Below are 18,933 nucleotides of genomic sequence, written 5' to 3' on the forward strand. Positions count from 1 at the left end.
GGATTTAAATCCCGGATATTCATCATATCCGGGATTTAAATCCCGGAATTTAATAAAATAAATTAAAAAAAAAAGAATCGGGATTTAAATCCCGGATATGACCACCTCTCACCTATATTTATAAAAAATTTTAATTTTACCTATTTTTTAATAACTTTACTGTTTATATCTATTTTAAAAAATTTCCCCTTACAGGCATACTATTTAGGCTAATTTTTTAATATATTATTATTATTATAATAATTATTATAAGATACGAAGAAAAAGAGAAAATGAAGCGAAGAAATTTTTATTAATTAATTAATTAATTAATGGATGAAAAGGACCTGGAGCTGGGGATGGGCATCTTTCGCCCTCTTTGCTTGTGACCAACTGGAACAAAGCAGCGAAGAAGAGCGGCGATGTCGCGATCTCTGTGCTGGTTTTTGCTTCTCCTATCTCTTCCGGCGTCGAACATAGGGGCGGCGGTGGCGGAGGCAGCAAGCTGCCCCCTGGATCTGAACTATGTCTCAACCTTCCCCTGGGACGACACCGCTTGCCTCCCCGCCCTCGCCTCCATCAACCTCACCGACTGCCGCCAAACCCTCCAAAGCCTCTTCGGCATGGGGTCGGCGCAGCGCCTCCACGACACCGGCTTCTTCCGACTCCCCGACGATTCCACCGCCTCTGCCTGCCTCTCCGACTTCCAGTCTAACATCTCCGCCGCCCGCCCCTCCCTCTCGCCCTCAATCGTCTCCGCCTGCTTCCCCAATCCCAACCAATTCGTCTCCACCTGCGCCGGCGTCTACACCCTCCGGGACTGGGACGCCCGTGTCGGCAGCTCCTCCGCCCTGAACGCCACCTGCGATGGCGACCTCACCGACAACGTTCGATGCAACGCATGCCTCAGGGAAGGCATCAACGTCACCTCCACCCTCACCGCCCACAACGAAAATACCTCTAGCATCAACCTCTGCTTCCCCCTCACCATCCTCTACGCTTCCGGCGTCGTCAATCAGCTCGGCCCCAAGGATCCCCGCGCGGCCTATTGCATCTTCGGCCTCGCCCTCTCCTCCCGTCATAAATCCCACTCTGCCGCAATTTTTGGCTCCGTCTTTGGGGCTCTCGGCATCCTCCTCGTCGCCTGCGCCGTCGTGTTCATCTTGTGCCGATCCCGCTTGAAGAAGAGGCAAAGCAGCGCCTCCACGGTGACGGAGAGGAGCTCGAGATCGTATCCGCGGCCCAATACCGGCTCGATCTGGTTCGACATCAAGGAGCTACAAAAGGCCACTGCTGGTTTCTCGCAGGGCAACTTCATCGGCCGAGGCGGATTCGGCGTCGTCTACAAAGGCACCCTTTCCGACGGCACCTTGGTCGCAGTAAAGAAAGTGCTGCAGCCGGACGTGGACGGTGGCGACGAGGAGTTCCGCAACGAGGTAGAGATAATCAGCCATCTCCGGCACCGAAATTTGGTCCCTTTGAGAGGATGCTGCATCTCTCAATACATCGACGCCGAGGAAGGAAATCAGAGGTACTTGGTCTACGATTACATGGCCAACGGAAGCGTCAAGGACCACATCTTTGACAAGTCCGGCGGGATGAGGAAGCCCCTGACGTGGCCGCAGAGGAAGAGCATCATACTCGATGTGGCCAAGGGGCTCGTGTACCTCCACTACGGGGTAAAGCCGGCGATCTACCACCGCGACATCAAGGCCAGCAACATATTGTTGGACGACGAGATGAGGGCGCTAGTGGCCGACTTCGGAGTGGCGAAGGAGAGCATGGAAGGGCAATCCCACCTCACCACCAGGGTTGCCGGCACCCATGGCTACCTTGCGCCTGAGTACGCGCTCTACGGACAGCTGACGGAGAAGAGCGACGTCTATAGCTTCGGCGTCCTCCTGCTCGAGATCATGAGCGGTCGCCATGCCTTGGACATGAGAGCGCCGGCGAATATGGTGCTGATCACAGATTGGGCGTGGACTTTGATCAAAGAGGGAAGAACAGAGGAGGTGTTCGACGAGACGTTGACTAGGAGCGAGAACGACGACGGCAGGCCGCCGCAGTTGCCGAAGGGGGTGATGGAGAGGTTCGTGATGGTTGGCGTATTGTGCTCGCACGTGATAGTGGCGGTCCGCCCGACGATATTGGCAGCGCTGAAGATGCTGGAGGGGAACGTGAGCGTGCCGGAGATTCCGGACCGGCCGCCGGCGATCGGGATCGGCTCCGTTTACGGCGATGGGAATACCTTCGCAGCTTCGCCGGCCGTGAATAGGCCTTCTCAGGACGCCGGTGGCATGCTCAGGTAGCTCAAATTGTACTCCACAAGCAACACCTTTCTTCAGGGTCCAAAAATGAAGAACATTTCTTTTAGCATCACAATTTTCAAGGGGATATTTGCAAAAGATTAACACTTAATAGGGGTAATATGAAATTTTATTGGGAAAACAAATTAAAACTAAAGCTGACAATTTGGATTTGGTCGGTATCTCCTATCAAATAATTTAAATATGTTAGGTTGGAATTGTTCAATTTTGAGTCAAAAAAAAATATCATTTAAAATATTTTTGAAGACATTAAAGAATTTTAATTTATTTTTATTAAAGTTATTTTTGTTTGTTATAGTAATTATGAAATTATAATACTTAGAAATTATAGTTGCTATAATTATAATTTCTTAATAAAATATCCCACAGAATAATAATAATAAAAATAATATTAAAGGATAGTTGTGAGAGCATTCATAATGCATTCATATTATAACACCCGTTATTTCATAAAAAAAATGAGGTCCATTGCATATACTTGGTATAACAATTTATTTCTTTCATCCACATTCCTTTTAATGTTAATATTCATTATTCATGGGTTCCACCGTCTACTCAATTATCTTAAAATTATATCATATTAAATAAATATATTTAAAATATTATTATTTTTTAATAAAATCTTACTTTTAAAAAGTATTTTCACTATTTTTCAAAAAAAAATAAATATATTTATTAAATAAAATAAAATTTTCTATTATTAATTAATTTTTTTTTTTTAATAAATAAAATAAAAAAAACACGTGGGGTGGGCAGTTGGCCCACCCAACCGCCCACCCACGTTACTTGAACGCGTTCAAGCGGATACACCCCTCCATAAGGCTAATTAACACCAATTAATAGTGGAATAACGAGCGTTACAAATGCTATGATAAGTGGAACTTTTTTTACCTAAAAAAATTAAACTGGAGTACCCTTTAATGATTTTAAAAAATAAAAATTCTTTTATTATTACTATTATTATTTAAAATTTGTTTTACGTCGCATTGCAATTGTTCATCTGTCACTAGTCAGATTTTGAAGCCAATAATTCATTGAAATTTTCAATAATATGTGAACTATAATTTGACACATCCTCATTCAATATTTCAATTTCACTCTCTTGATTTGTTCCCAAGAAATGACAAAGAATATTCAAACAATTTCACATTTTCAACTATTATATATTTTTTTTCCACTTTCTAAATATTTAAAATAAAAAGGATCAAGTTGCCTTTTGCCTTCTTGGGTCAGCCGACCAATCCGGTTGAGATTCATAGCTGACTTTTTGGCATCCGAGTCAACAATACAAATCAGAGTTTGACTTTTCGATTTGTTCAGTAGTAACATTCATTGAATCCAAAGAAGAGATTAAACATTCACACCTAATTCATTTTATTATCATAAGAATTTTCATAACATTGCTGTGGCAGTTGCTGTTTTTTGCCAAGAGGAAACAAACAGTCTTTCTTTTTTTTTTTTATGATTTTAAACTATCATTAGATCAAGAGCATCTTCCAAAAACAAGGAGTGATTTTCGAGTTCCAACACAGGGATCCCCTCCAAACATCTCATCAGTTACAAGAATGGTGCACTCTTGCTTACCAAGACAAGCCTGTCAAAATATAATTTTTTTTAAGAAAAAAAAATGAAATTCTAAAAACAAAGAAGAGAGAACAATGCATTAAAATTGCGAGTTAGCTCACCTTCTTAATGATAGCTTCAGATTCCGGAGCATGGCAATTGCCTATGTTGGGATAAGCTAAACACTCTCCGAGAGGAGTCCCATAACTCGCAAACTCTATCATCGAGATGTTTCTCCCTTGTGGACATTGAAGTAGTGCATATGGATCCTTGTTCTTTGAAAGTACTGATGGATAATGCAATTCAGACACATGGCCGCAAACGCGAAAGATGGACATGGTTTCGACTCCAATAGAGCGAGGATCGCCACCGAGTTCCTCGAAAAGAACAAGGAGGTTGGCCGAAGGTTTAAGAAAAGATCGAGGAATATGATACCTGAAAGTAAGTAGAACATGAGCAATGTTGGTTTTAGGATTGAGTTTAGATAGTGTTTTTGCTTACAATGCTTGTGTTGGGTCTCCACTTGGAGCTTTAAAAGATGCCCAATATCTTCCAATGCTTTCCCCATTGATCCAAACCTCTCCTTTACCCATATTTTCAAGGTTGAGCACCACTGGATCATCGCCTTTGGGAGCATCAAATCTCGTCTACACGAAAGATTTATGTGTTGGCACATGACAATGAAGCATGGAGAATGCTAAAGTTGATCGACTAACCACATATCTATGATGAACATGGTATTATTACCTTGTACCACATCAAGGGTTTGTTTGTATAACCTTGTAAAGATTTCCATTCTGCTGTTTCTGAACCTTGTTCAGAGAAGATGAGCATACTTTCTCCTGTTAAACCCACCTGTATTTGTTCTTGTCAATTTCTTCACGAACTCGAGCTTTTATGTAAAAGGAAAACCCCAAGTTGTCATTGTTTCTTTTGTAGACATAACATACCTTGTAGTGCCATAGCCAATTTCTTAAATCTCTTAGCGAACCACCCGAACCTTGAATTCTCACACGTCGAAGTCCCGCAACTCTCCTCTCAAGATAGGGTCCTGAATCCTTCAAACCAATTGTTGAAAATCATTCATAACTCTGGAGTAACAAGTTAACTATTAGTAATAGTTGAGACTCGTGGTTTGTTTGTAAACTTGTATTGAATGTTTCATGTTCCAAATAGTTTGCTCAAAGCATGAGCACTACTAACTTATCGACTGTGGAAATCAGTATCTTCTGTAGCAATGAGAAGTTTAGATCATTGTATCTCTTGCTAATTGGTAATTAGTATCGAGTGCATTGTCCTCACCGGAAGCCCAACCATAACACTGAGCAATGAGATATCATTCCATCCTTCCCTAAATTCTATGGGTTGCTCAAAATTTGGTAGTGCTCCATCATGATCACCATGAACAGTCCCTGCTCATAAACAAAGGCCTTAGTTTTATGCTTATCATCAGCTTCAGCAAATGCTCAAGCAGTATATATAACTTACCTACAAGTTTACCATTTATGAATACATGTAGTACATGCGCGCGAGAACCGACATGAAGAGTTTGTGGACCATCATGTTGGGAATGGTTATAGCTGCAGTGATGTGGTAAAGATTCAGCTGAAGTGATTCAAGTCGACGAATAGATTGATCAAGTATGTATTGCAGTACCTTATGGTGTACCAGAGATAATCTGTGGCATCTTTTATCAATGACATTTGCTCTTTTAGTTCTTTTGCAGTGAATGAAGACTTGTTCTGGCTAATCACTTCATCTGCAAATGCTTGCCATTGCTGATCTTGACTGAGATACTGAATCGGTGTCGCAGACCGTTCACGGGTTTGAGCACTCACCTAACAATCAAACCAATTTTAGAGCTCACCTTTGCTGTATGACTGAAACATAGATCACCTTTGCTGTATCGAAGGCAACATCCTTGCAATTTGGTAAGACATTGATTGATCTGGCCGATAAGTCATACGTAGCCCCGCGAAAATGAAGAGTCGCTGAATCGTGTTTATCGTAATTGACAAGAAAGGCAACACATTGTCCTGAATTGGTTTGAAAGACATGTGCCTATGCAGAAGTTGGGCACTTAAATTCCATTAGGATCCAGAGCATGGAACAAAGAAACCTTTTGTTATGTTTTTTCCTAGAGAATTAAGCCTTAACCTCTTGTTGCTGACCAAGGGAAGAGTTTGAGTACACTCCCCAAAGTAATGCATCCTCTGATTGCTTGATCACAGCATGAAGATCCCTAAGGTGCCCCCATGTAGGCTTCCATATTAAACCTACACGAACACAAAAAAGCTTATGTTTCGTCTCGAAGGAACTGATCATGACAAAACTATTTTCGTTGAGATACCATATTCATCGAGAGGAGCTTGATCATAATAAGCTGTTGTGACATATGAGGAGGCAGATTTTCCAAAGTTTGTTCCTCCGTGATACTACATTCGATCGGGTTTGAAGGACATAACTTAGAACATATACCAAATTGTGAGGAACCATAAGAAAGAAAGCTACCATGTAGTAGTTCACAAAGCTTCCATTCTTTTTGGCAATAAAGAGTGCAACTGCAAAAGCGATATCTTGAGCTGACCTCGGTCTTGGATTTTTTCCATAAACTTGATACCTATAAAATTGCAATTTCTAAATTCACTTGAGACAAAAACTTAAGTAGGTGTATCGAGAATTCGATCACATACTTGAAGGTCCAATTTTCAGTCCATATTGCTGGTTTTTTGGGGGAATTAGGCCCTGCAAAAGTCAATCCGCAGTTCAACCCATTGCAAGCGTTGATCTGTACAAACAACAACAACAAATTCTTCAAGTGATTTCTAGAGATACATATGAACATTGCCTTAAAGAGACAAGAGAGATCGACCACCGGATCAGGAGCATCGTCTTGCTTGCACATCATCCAGGGAACACCAGTTTGAAGGCCTACCGCCATTGATGCAGTCCAGTTGACGTACAGAGGTCCCTTTTCATGGAATGCAGCCTCAACTGTTTTGTATTCATTTTCAATCTACATAAGCAAGAACACAAACTAGTAAGTGAGTGTCATATGAAATACAAGCACTGAAGGATCACATTACCTGGGAAATTATGATCGGGCCACCTTGAGAGGCAAACAACTTCTCAGATTTCATTAGATCGACTATCTTCGTCACATACTTTCGCATGTGGAACTGCATATGGCAAAGCAAAGTTAAGGTTCATTCAGAGAGCAGAGGATACTGATCAAGAACACCTACCTTGAAAGGTTCATTATCAGACCTGAAGACAATGTCAGGAACATCATGCAACCAAAATGGCAATCCTCTGCACAATTGAATCGAAAACAAAAGGCATCAGGATGATAAAGAACACTCTCAAGTGTTCATTCTTCTTAATGTTGAAGCATTTTATATATACCCGTAACTCCATTCCGCTTGGATAAAAGGCCCGATTCGAAGGCTCACATAGAGGCCTTGAGATTGAACTTCCTTGATGAATCTCACAAGGTCGAATCGTCCACTGAAGTTATACTGAAAATCCACAAATAATTGTGTGTCTAGGAATTAAGGAACACATGGACTTACTACATCAATGGATTGAAGAAGACTTGCCTGTCCTTGTACAGGTTCATGCACATTCCAAAATACACAAGTTTGTATCACATCTAGCCCTCCTTCCTTTGCTTTCGCAATGAGAGATGGCCACATCTGTCAAATATATACAAAAAAAGGCATGAAAAAGATTTACCATAAACATTTTCTACTAGTGCACATTAATAAATAATTATATTATATTAAGCAAACGTTGATCTCCAGGAGTAAATTGAACAATCTTTCCAGAAAAAAAATCTATATCTTCCAGCTCAATCAATCTATCTATAAATCAAAAACCAATCCTATCTAGCCAGTTGACTTATAATAAACAAAAGATATAATTAATTGAAGGATTTGTTTACCTGAGGGGTGCTTCGAGGGTAATGGATGGAACCTGAGAAGAGCAGCCTACGAGTTCCATTGATGATCAAAGATCTTCCGTCGTAGGTTACTCCAGCGTTTCCTTCTGCTGCAGTAGCTATCATCCATGTCGATACCAGGAAGAATAAGAAGAAAAACACCTTCTTCAGAGCAGCCAACATCTCTGATTTCTCTCTATCTGCAAAACTATGTTTTAATCTCGCAAAAAGAAAGATGGTGTGAAGAAGTGAAGATATATATACATAAATTCATATGGAAGCACACGACTGGAGAGGCAATAATGATTAATATTTTACTAGATGAAAATTAAGGAAATGTAGTAAATGCCCGTGAGGAATTTATGGATAGATTGTGTGTTATTTTGATCGTGAGGATGATCACACGGTTTGACAGCAATTTATTTTACTTAATTGTTGTTAAAACTACTGTTTAATCCATAGGTATTTTTTTTTGTAGAAATATAAAATAAATTTTTGGAAATTATTTCATCTGTTGATGCATAAAATTAAGTAATTCAATCTTATAAAGAAATTAATATAATTTATTTTTTTTAGATGCTTCATTTACAGCTTCACTAATTTAAATGATTAATTTTAAATTTTGAAAGATTTTCTAACAATAAACTTATAAAATCAATGAGCTAGCAATAATTACCTTTTTTTGTATTTTATTAGAGAATAAATTTTATATATAAAAAAAATAAGATTATTACTTTCTTTAAAATTCATTTAATTAATGGGAATGAAAGCAAAGGAGTAAAGAATTATGATGGAATGAAAGTCGTCCGTGATTTACCTCTTTCGTATTGGTCATGGACGGATTGATGAAGACGTTGAGGATGAGTGTATTCATCTTTTTACAATTATGATCATTTTTAAAATATCCTACTAAATTTTATTAATGTTAAAACACTTTTATAATTTTTATTTATTAGTAAAATATGTCATACAAAATCAAATGCCTATTTTATCAATTTTAAATTATCGCATTAATTGCTTAGTAAAAAGATAGTTTGGAAACAAAATAAAAATTTTAAAGGACGTTTAGTTTTGACATTAATAAGATCAAAATATTAAATGTTAAGAGATATTTTAAAAATAACCCTTTTTTTTAAAAAAAAAATTGTTTAAGAAAAAGTCAAAAATATTCTATTCAAACACAAAAATATATAGAATTTTATATCATTTCAACTGTACTCAATATTTTCCTGTAAAATTGTTGTCTGACCCAATTACAAAAAGAATTTAAAAATGAAATATTGAGAATTTTTAAGAAAAAGCAAACACAATTTAGAACTCTGTTGGATATGGTAAAACTGCTTTCATCCAAACTGGGAAGTGTCGTAGAAATTTGTTCAACAATTTGATGTTCTTCATGATCAAACAATACAATATCTTACACTACTTGTAACATTAAAGAAGAAATACTCGTGAATTTGCACAATGTCTTCATTCTTGCCAGTAAACCAACTACTTCGATGAAAGATCTCTAGAATTTAGACAGCAACAGGTGGTTTGAGCAGAGCCATGGCTTCTTTTATTTTCTTCATTGCTGCTTGCAATGTTGACAGAGATGCAGCATAAGAAATCCGAATGCATTTATCATCTCCAAATGCATCTCCTGGAACAAGTGCAACCTGCCAATACATAAGCAATTATGTTAGACGACGATGATGAAAAGAAGACTCATATCACAATAACACATTATAACAGTTAACTCGCCTGGGCCTTGTCCAAAAGGAACCGGCAAAGGGATTCGGAGTCTTCAATGTTTCCAAAACCTTCAACCTCAGATCCATAATAGGAGCTAAAATCAATGAACAGATAGAAAGCACCCTGTTGTAGGAGAATATTTGTCATATTCAAGAGAAGTAAATTGTTTTTTATTTAAAGTGCAAAAACTAAAAAGAAAGGGGAGAAAAAAAAAACCTGGGGCTCTGATATTTTCACACCGTCCAGTTCTCTAAAGCTTTTAACTAAGAAATCACGTCTTTCCTGGAATGCTTTCACCATTACTGAAACTGCTTCACCGCCGGCATATCCCAAGCCTAGAGCTGCAAGGCCAGCTTTCTGAGATATGCTGCTAGCACCAGAAGTAGACTGCAATCCCATTGCATTTAGGAGTAATCAAACATGACTGCTGACGAAAACTAAGGAAACTATCACTACTCGACTGAGTTGAAATAAGAAGTTTAACGGGAAAATGGTCCTCCATTTTCTACCGAAATGGTCTAGAATAATTTGGGAGCCTTTGTTTATGTTTTAGCAAAGATATCTATTTCATAACACATTACAGTACATGATATCCATTTCATTCTTGAATCCAATAAATTTTCATTTACTCTAACTCATAGACATATTGTCTCCTAGGATGAAGGTAACTGCATATATGTCAAACATTTACAGCTATGTGCAGATAAGCATATAATAAATCACATATTACATAAGCTATAAGACAAGGTTTTTTATTCTTTATTAGCTATATATGGGGTAAAAAATGACCATGCAACAACAACAGACAATCTAATGATAATTATTGAAAAAGTATTCTATCAGGGAGTCTTAGACCTATCGAGAAAATGAAGAATTACCTGGCTTTGAATCTTTCCACAAGCTGCTAAAAAGTGTTTAGGACAGGCAAGGTACCCAAGTCGCCAACCAGTCATTGCAAAGGCCTAAAATTTAACAACAATCAAACAAAACATGAAAACAAGAACTACTTTTTCATTGCTTGCAAGCATTAGTGTCTTATTTAGTAAATAATGAACAAAATAGAATGAACACTGAGAATTAAAGTAAATCCAGTTGTAACCGAAATTATTCTGTAAAACACTGGTGAATAATTGAAATTTATGAACCTACAAATAAGATCAGAACAGTGAAACTAATAGATGCAGCAATAAAAACATTGGAGACTGGTTCCAACTTTAATTTTCATATATTTGTCAGTATAGCACTATTAGTTGCTAAAATCTAGAAAAATTAACACAAGGGTAATAAAACTAACTAATTACCTTAGAAAATCCATTTACAGTTAGAGTTCTTTCCCACATTCCAGGTAATGAAGCAAAGCTTGTATGTTTGGCTGGTGGATATATTATATGTTCATATATCTCATCTGATAACACCTGAAAGACACACAGATATCTAATGTCCTGAACATCTTCGATTTGAAGCATGTATTATGTCCTGACAAATAGACTTTGTGTTCAGAAAGCTAACCAGAAGTCTTGGATGTTTCTTGACTATATCAGCAATCTCCTCGAGCAGTTTCCTTGGATAAACCGAACCAGTAGGATTGGATGGTGAACAAAGTATAAGCAGCCTTGAGTTCTCATTAATTCTTGAAGCAAGCAAGTCAGGACTTAGAAGAAAGTTATCTGATATGTTTGTTGGAACAATTACTGGAGCTGCATCAGCCAACCTAGCCATCTCAGGATAGCTCACCCAATATGGTGCTGGGATCAAAACCTACAGAAGGAGATTAGTGCATTTCCATGTAAGATACCAGGCATAGTGGCAACTTCTAATCATTGCAGGATAAGCAGGTACCCAAGCCAATACAAATGGGTTGGGTAATTACAAGTGCCCAACAGAACGCATTCTGCTGCCATCACTAGATGTTAGGCACAACAACAAGCTAGAATCATATCAGGATCGAGGAACTAACACAGTGCTGGAAATGAAACTGACAAGGAAAGTCTGTTTATTTTCACACAAAATATCAAACACCTTATGGGTGGAGCGCCTTAGTCAATACTCTAATGCAAGTTATGCAACCGACCATCTTTCCCCAACTATGAAGATTGACTATATCTGAGCTGATGGTTTCCAGCCATAGATACTAGCACAGGAATGTTCTATACATGGAATCTGCAAGGCTAATGTGCCAAGTTCACAATCTTTAGATGTGTAAGCAGTTAATTTGCATAGTTCAAATGAAACACATACCATAATTTTCTGATCCTGATAAACGCTTTCACCAAGCAACCTCAATAACATTTTGATGAATGTAAACAAACGATCATGATTTTTGCAGTTAAAATACACACACAATCCTATAACAAGGACAATTCGATTTGTGTAGATAATATTGTATTATCCAACTAAAAGTATAATCGTGGAATCAAAGGAAAGTTTATATGTACTAAATATAGTGAATGAATAAATAACAAAAGAAAATTGATAAATTTTACCTCGTCACCTGGTGAACAAACTGCAAGCACTGCTTGCATAATAGATTGCTTTGCTCCATTGCTAACCAAGATTTGGTCAGGTGAATAAGACAAGCCATTCTCCTCTGTCATCGTAAACAGAACGTAGCAGTAATTTGGCAGTCTAAAACTGCAAAAAGTCATAAATTTGATTTCCAATTCACTGACCTAGAAGCTTATGACAAATCGCCTTCCTAAGTTCCAAAGTCCCAGCATTTGGAGTATACCTCGTATGCCCTTCTCGAATCGCAGTGATCCCAGCCTACACAGGGGTTATTCAATCAGAAAGAGTTGCGCGTATGAAAGATAAGTAAGCGGACGACGAGATTCACCTCCGCAATAGCAGCGGGGGTGTCAAAATCAGGCTCTCCGGCAGCCAGCCGGATGACGGGCACACCAGCCTGAACGAGGGCAGTAGCATGGTCGGTGATGGCCATAGTCTTTGAAGGCTTCACCGAGCTCACCCTCGGATTGATTGAGACATCGACAGGCGTCGTCAGATCAGCAGATGGCTCCAACGTCGCCCTCGTTTCCATCGAATGATAAAGCCTTTTCCTGCCCAACAGTCCCACCATCAAACCCTACTCAAATTCTCTGTAAACAAGCATAACTTACCTGGAGAAAGGCAAGAACTTTAGTGTCGATTTCGAGTTCCGAAGAGATCGGAGGGAAATGAGAGACGGGGAGGAAAAGGAAGAACGGCGGTGGCAGAGAGGGGATTGCATCGACGACGGCTGAGTGTTCCGGGATTATGCATCAATAGGTTTAAAGGAAAATTCTTCGAGGCTTCCTCCACAAACCAACGTTCTATTTTTTTTCTAGGAATTTATTTTGATATTAATCTAAATTTAAGGAAAACTTTAAAATACATATATAATTTTCCAATATTAAAAAGATCGGCAACCATTCTTCCAAACTGACACGTTCACGTTCACGTTCACTGAGAAGTATACAAAATGAATGATTCTTTCATGCTACAAATCAGAAATACTTAATTCCCCATAATTTAATCAAACACATCTTTGATTCTTTCATTGAATGGATCGATTGATCAGGAGCTACTTGATCATCAAACGTTCTGCGTGACGCCGGTGGCCGGCTGGTGCTGGGCGGCGTGCGTCGTGTCGTCGTTGTACCAGCCGTGGCGCGTAGAGTCGTACCTCTCGCCGTCGCCCCACAAGGCGTAGGCCTCCTCGCCGTGCACTGCGTCGTCTCCGATAAGGAGTTGCTCCTCCGACATTCGCAGCGGGACGAGGAGGTTGATGACGAGGCAGATGATGGTGGTGACGACGAGGTTCCAGCCGATGATGAAGAGGCCGCCGACGATCTGCTTGAGGAACTGGACACCGCCGACGCCGCCGTAGACAGCGCCGCGGGAGTTGGTGACGGGGAGGAAGAGGGAGCAGAGAGTGGGCTCCGCGAACAGGCCGGTGGTGAGGCCGCCGAGCAGGCCGGCGACGGCGTGGGTGTGGAAGACGCCGAGGGTGTCGTCGACTTGCTGCAGGATGCGGGAGCGCTTGTGGACGATCATCATGGTGAACCAGGGGATGCTGCCGGATAAGATCCCCATCACGATCGCCGCCCACCCTTGCACCAACCCTGTTCACGATCACCAGTCTCCTCCATTAATCAGCAGCCGATCCAAAAATGCAGAATCGATCAACCGCTTCTAATTTGCTAAAATAAATGGATTTTGATCCCGAACTCCTCTGTTCTTACTCCCTTTTTTCGGTTCTCTATCAATAAAATCACCTCTAATTTACTAAAAACTTGAGATGCTAACAAATTCGTCCATTATTAATTAGAAGCAGATCCAAAAAATACACGGTGCATTGGAGCCTCATATTCCCAACCATAAAAGCAATCGCTTCCATGTTCCGATTATCATACATGCTCTATCATGTGAATCCAGACTCAAAAGTAAATCTTTTTCAATAAACTTTAACAAAACTTCATTGAAATTTTCGTGGTGTAGAAACTACGCAACGAGTCCTTCGAAACAGGATCTTGATTTTTTTTTTTAAAAAAAAACATTTTTGAATAGAACAGCTCACGAGTGAAGTTATTGGTAGATTTAAATTTTTTTAGACATTTTCCTCATTAAAAAAACGTTTTTGTCTTTCTTTTTCAGTGTAGAACAGGTGGTTGCTTGCCGGATGATCCAAAAAGCAAGCAAAGACTTTGACTTTGAGCGAAGCACTTAAGCGATTGCGCATTAAACGACGCAAATGCGACGATAAAAAGATTAAAAGACAAAAAAGAAAGAGCCACAAAGTCTCGAGGAATCACACGAGTCAGATTCCCCGTCAATCTTTGCTGCCATATGCATTCATTTGATCGGATTTTCCTCGTCTTGAAAGATTCATTTTAATTTAATTCTATTGATGTTGAAATATTTTAGTTGAGATTATCTTCTTCTTCTTTACTAGTAACAATCGCAAAATTAAGGTGATGAAATTGCCAAAAAATAGTATACATACCGGCGCCGGGAGTGATGCAGACGAGGCCGGTGATCATGCCCTGCACCGCGCCGATCACCGACGGCTTCTTGAAGAAGATGACGTCGAGGCAGGTCCAGACGAGGAGGCTGGTGGCGGCGCAGATGTTGGTGTTGAGCACCGCCACCGACGAGTCGATGTTGGCCGAGTAAGGATCGCCGCCGTTGAACCCCGCCCACCCCATCCACAGGAGTCCGGCTCCGGCGAGCATCAGCAGCACGTTGTTTGGGGGAAATCTCTCCCTGTCCTTCGTCGACCTCGGCCCAACCTGCGACGACGCAATTGAAAAAAGGGCGATCGTTAATTAAGAACCTTCGATTGGGAACAGAGGACTAAATTAAAGCTCCATGCTTACCCAATAAGCGGAGGTGAAGCCGGCGATGCCGGATGAGAGGTGGATGACGTAGCCGCCGGAGTAGTCGATGACGCCCCACTGGAAGAGGAAGCCTCCGCCCCAGAGGGAGAAGGCGCCGACGGTGTAGGAGAAGGTGAGCCAGAGGGGGACGAAGAGCATCCAGGCGATGATGTTCATACGGCCGAGGAGGGAGCCGGCGAGGAGGATGAGGGTGATGGCGGCGAAGACGCACTGGAAGTAGACCATGGAAGCCATGGGGTAGAAAGGGGTACTCATGCCCGTCTCCAAGGTGCCGTCCTTGTAGTAGTGGGCGGTGGCCGGCAGCTCCGCCTGCTTGATGAGGAACTTCTGGCCGAGCGCCGGCTTGGCCTTGCCCCACAGAGGGAGGAGCTTGTCGCCGAAGGACATGTTGTAGGCCCAGATGACCCAGCAAAGCCACACGGCGGCGAAGGCGTAGAGCGCCATGAAGGCAGAGTTGACCGCCCACTTCTTCTTCACGATGCTGCCGTAGAGGATGACCAGCCCGGGGACGGACTGCAGCCCGACCAGCGTCGCCGCCACCATCTGCCATGCGTTGTCGCCTTTGTTCAGCCAGTCCGCCACCGCCGCCGACGTGTTGCCTTGGTACGCCACCGGCACTGACATCGTCGCTGCCGTAGTCAACTAACAACCACTAAATATATACAGAACTAAGAATAGAATTGAGTGAAAGCGGAGATTCTCCCTCCTTTCGCAGTTTGCTACCGTATTTATAGAGAGAGAGGGAGAAGATTCAGCCAGCCAGAAAAGACAGGGACATGGAGATGGAATCAGCCATCCATTATTCCGAATACTAATAATAATAATAATAATAATAATAATAATAATTATTATTATTATTATTATTATTATATATACCGTCTCGTTATACTACCCCTCCGCGCGCCTCGTGTGCGCACCGTTAGAGGATGCGACCACGTGGGGGCCACCCATATTGCCATGTCGTTGCTCTTCACGAGAACCCATTATTTATTTTATCATGTTCATCCCGCGCGCATAAATTAAAAAAAATTATTTTAATTTTCTTTTTACTAATACTATAACACAATTCATGAATTAAAAACAAAATCTTAAAATTATAAGTCAAAACGTTGATCCTATCGAGCAGTCAGGCATGGATATCAGGAAGTCTATGATTTAGAAGAAGAAGTGCCATAATTAGAATTTTTAATTAAAAAAAATAATTTTTAAAAACTAAATATTAATGTAGATAGATTTTCATCATCAAAAATTTAAGGGTGCATTTAATTTATGCATTTTTAGCAAATAAGTATTTTTTTAAAAATAGAAAATAATTTTTGGACATTTTTTATTTTTCTAAAAAATACTATCTATTTTTCTAGAAAGCATATGTGAAAAATACAAACCAAACATTATTTTTTAGAAAATATGTATTTTTTAGAAAATGAAAAAAAAATGCGCAAATCAAACACCCCTAAAATGTAAATCCGCTAAATTAACGGTACTTCTAGTACCGACCCCACAGATATGTGGAACCAAACACTCCTAAATTTTGAATTTAAAGAGGTTGAAATGAACTTAAATTTGAAAATTTCAACCGTAACTCTTGATTTTAATTAAAATAATGATCTGCTGATCTACAAAATTTATCTATGACTCAAAGTCAAAAAATTATATGTGATCTCACTTCTCATAATATTTAGCATTCTTACTGTTGGTGCAACATCCCTCAGGTCAAGGTTGACCTGGTTGACCAAGCTTGAGTCTTGGTTTGAGTTTCGATGTTTGACAATGCAAGGTTGATTGAAGAAGAGTCAAGTAGGTCAAGGATGACCGGATACTTGACTGGGAAGTCCTAGTGAGTGAAGCTAGGCAGGAGGAAAATCCTGGTGAGTGAAGCCAGGTGAGAGACCTAGTGAGTAAAGCTAGGCAATTGGGAAAGTCCTGGTGAGTGAAGCCAGGTGAAAGACCTAGTGAGTGAAGCTAGGCAATTGGGAAAGTCCTGGTGAGTGAAGCCAGGCAAGAGAAATCCAAATGGGTCAAGGTTGACCAGACATTTGGTGAGAATCCAAGTAGGTCAAAGGGATTGACCGGATACTTGGCACGAGAAAGAAAAGTCCAAGTAGGTCAGAGGGACTGACCGGATACTTGGCAAGAAGAGAAAAGTCCAAGTGGGTCAAAGGGATTGACCAGACACTTGGTGAGAGAGTCCTAGCCGGTCAAGGGTGACCGGATGCTAGGTCTTATGTACCAACAAGTCATGGTTGACTAGATGTTGGTTTAGGGGGCTTTAGACTTGGTTTTGGACAAAAACCAAGGTTTGGATTGATCCGTGGATTGATCCAGCAGGTTTGGATTGATCCGTGGATCGATCCAGCAGATCTGGATCGATCAGTGGATCGATCCAGAAGATCCGGATCGATCCGCCGATCGATCCGGTGAGTCCCCGCGAACAGAACCCCTCTGGATCGATCCGTGGATCGATCCAGAGGTCCCAATCGATCAGTGGATCGATTGGGACGCTGCTGCTTCGCGCGATAAGCGCTGGATCGATCCAGGCATGTTTCCAGAGCACAGAGGCGCTCTGGATCGATCCGTGGATCGATCCAAAGCCTCCCCGATCGATTGGGAGCAATCCAATCGATTGGGATTCGACCGTTGGCGTCGTTTATAGCTGTTGGCGTGCGATTCCTTCAGGATCTCTTCACCGATTCAACTCAGATCTTCACCAGCTCCTCCACAGCTCTCTCCAAGCTCGAGATCACCAGTTCTTGAAGGATCTTGGAAGTTCCCCAAGTTAAGAGGCGGATCTATTGCAAGAGGAAAAAGTTAGGGTTAAGGTTTTTATTGCATATCTTGTAAGCTTTTGCTTATCTTGTATTTCCCTTTCTTCTTCTTGTATTGAGAGGGTTGTCGGGCTTCTCCGCCTTTGGTAGTTACCATAAAGGAGTGTTATTCATAGTGGAGGGTGTGTGTGTTGGTGTGGATCCTTGGATTAGTCACCTCTTGTGAGGTGGATACCAAGTAAACCAATCGTGTTAGCGTTGTGTGATTGTTTCTTTGTATTTCCGCTGCACATCTTTGAAGGAACAAGCACCGCCGAGCACCGAGCGAACGCGACGAGCTATTCACCCCCCCCCCCCCTCTAGCTACTTTTGGTCCTAACAAGTGGTATCAGAGCGAGGCCGCTCTTCACCGGAATCATCGTCGGAAGGGTCAAGTATAACAAGAAAAGCTAGAGGGTGAAGAAGTTGGAGCAAATTCTTCAAGTTCAAGACTTTATCAAGCTCAACTTTAAGATGCAATTCCAAGATGGACTTGGATTTGACACAAGGGTGGCTCCACCATACACTTCCATGAGTTTCGATTCTTGTAAATCAAGAATCGAAAATTTCCTTATGATGGAGATAGAGCAATGGTTTGCTCTAATGGAAGGCTTCGAGGCTCCAAGAAATTCAAAGGGCAAAGTTTTCAAGAGGAGCAAGTGGAGCCAAGAGCAAGTCCGAAGGTGCGAGGCCAATGACAAAGTGACCAAGCTCTTGGTCAATTTATTGCCAAGCACCATCCTTTGCAAAATTGGAGAATTTGAAGATGCAAAGGAACTATGGAGCAAATTGGCCAAGCTTCATGAAGAGATCCCCTCTACTGTACAAGAGCAAAAAGAATCCAGAGAGGGTGACTCTTTGGAGCAAGACCAAGAGGAGGACTCCGAGGTTGAGAGATGCTCAACCTCCGAAGAAGAGGAAATCCAAGAAGCTTCATCCTCAAGGGAATGCACCGGAGGGAACAAGGAGGGAGCATACTCCTTGTTTCATATTCAAGATGATGAAGCCTCCACCTCTAGGATTGAGGGGGAGCAATCCTTAGTGACGCCGGATCAAGAAGAAGGAGAAGCTTCTACATCCAGGTCGAGAGAAGAAGAGGAGGAAGAAGCAACTAACTCCACAAGTCAAGTCAAATCAAATGGAGAAGCTTCCACATCCGGAGCTAGTGCCATCCCTACACAAGAAGGTATAAATGTTTCAATTAAAAATAA

The 18,933-nt window shown here is 41.1% G+C and overlaps 4 protein-coding genes across 4 annotated transcripts; 1 reads left to right on the plus strand and 3 right to left on the minus strand.

The window, feature by feature from the left end:
• Positions 1–311: 311 nt before the first annotated feature.
• LOC121971158 (probable receptor-like protein kinase At1g11050) lies at positions 312–2,458 on the plus strand. Its single transcript, XM_042522297.1, has one exon. The coding sequence runs from the start codon at positions 402–404 to the stop codon at positions 2,286–2,288; it is 1,887 nt and encodes a 628-aa protein (XP_042378231.1). The 5' UTR covers positions 312–401; the 3' UTR covers positions 2,289–2,458.
• A 1,331-nt stretch (positions 2,459–3,789) lies between these two features.
• On the minus strand, positions 3,790–7,992 carry LOC121972785 (beta-galactosidase 7-like). The gene is made up of 19 exons (XM_042524419.1): positions 7,813–7,992; positions 7,469–7,564; positions 7,275–7,387; positions 7,115–7,181; positions 6,956–7,048; positions 6,742–6,885; positions 6,563–6,657; positions 6,381–6,489; positions 6,220–6,304; positions 6,027–6,145; positions 5,766–5,930; positions 5,526–5,707; positions 5,358–5,449; positions 5,172–5,281; positions 4,820–4,927; positions 4,617–4,724; positions 4,371–4,516; positions 3,992–4,304; positions 3,790–3,900 (listed from the first exon to the last, which is right to left on the minus strand). The coding sequence occupies exons 1-19, from the start codon at positions 7,990–7,992 to the stop codon at positions 3,790–3,792; spliced, it is 2,436 nt and encodes an 811-aa protein (XP_042380353.1).
• Positions 7,993–9,131: 1,139 nt separating this feature from the next.
• On the minus strand, positions 9,132–12,857 carry LOC121971164 (bifunctional aspartate aminotransferase and glutamate/aspartate-prephenate aminotransferase-like). Its single transcript, XM_042522304.1, has 10 exons — positions 12,660–12,857; positions 12,377–12,599; positions 12,213–12,306; positions 12,027–12,130; positions 11,053–11,301; positions 10,845–10,958; positions 10,422–10,505; positions 9,760–9,930; positions 9,553–9,666; positions 9,132–9,467 (listed from the first exon to the last, which is right to left on the minus strand). The coding sequence occupies exons 1-10, from the start codon at positions 12,767–12,769 to the stop codon at positions 9,327–9,329; spliced, it is 1,404 nt and encodes a 467-aa protein (XP_042378238.1). The 5' UTR covers positions 12,770–12,857; the 3' UTR covers positions 9,132–9,326.
• Positions 12,858–13,011: 154 nt separating this feature from the next.
• On the minus strand, positions 13,012–15,615 carry LOC121971163 (ammonium transporter 3 member 1-like). The gene is made up of 3 exons (XM_042522303.1): positions 14,898–15,615; positions 14,525–14,810; positions 13,012–13,643 (listed from the first exon to the last, which is right to left on the minus strand). Exons 1-3 carry the CDS (start codon positions 15,540–15,542, stop codon positions 13,114–13,116), a joined length of 1,461 nt encoding a protein of 486 aa, XP_042378237.1. The 5' UTR covers positions 15,543–15,615; the 3' UTR covers positions 13,012–13,113.
• Between the last annotated feature and the right edge of the window lie 3,318 nt (positions 15,616–18,933).

This window comes from Zingiber officinale, chromosome 4A (genome assembly GCF_018446385.1).
Source record: "Zingiber officinale cultivar Zhangliang chromosome 4A, Zo_v1.1, whole genome shotgun sequence".
In the NCBI taxonomy this organism is placed as follows: Eukaryota; Viridiplantae; Streptophyta; class Magnoliopsida; order Zingiberales; family Zingiberaceae; genus Zingiber; species Zingiber officinale.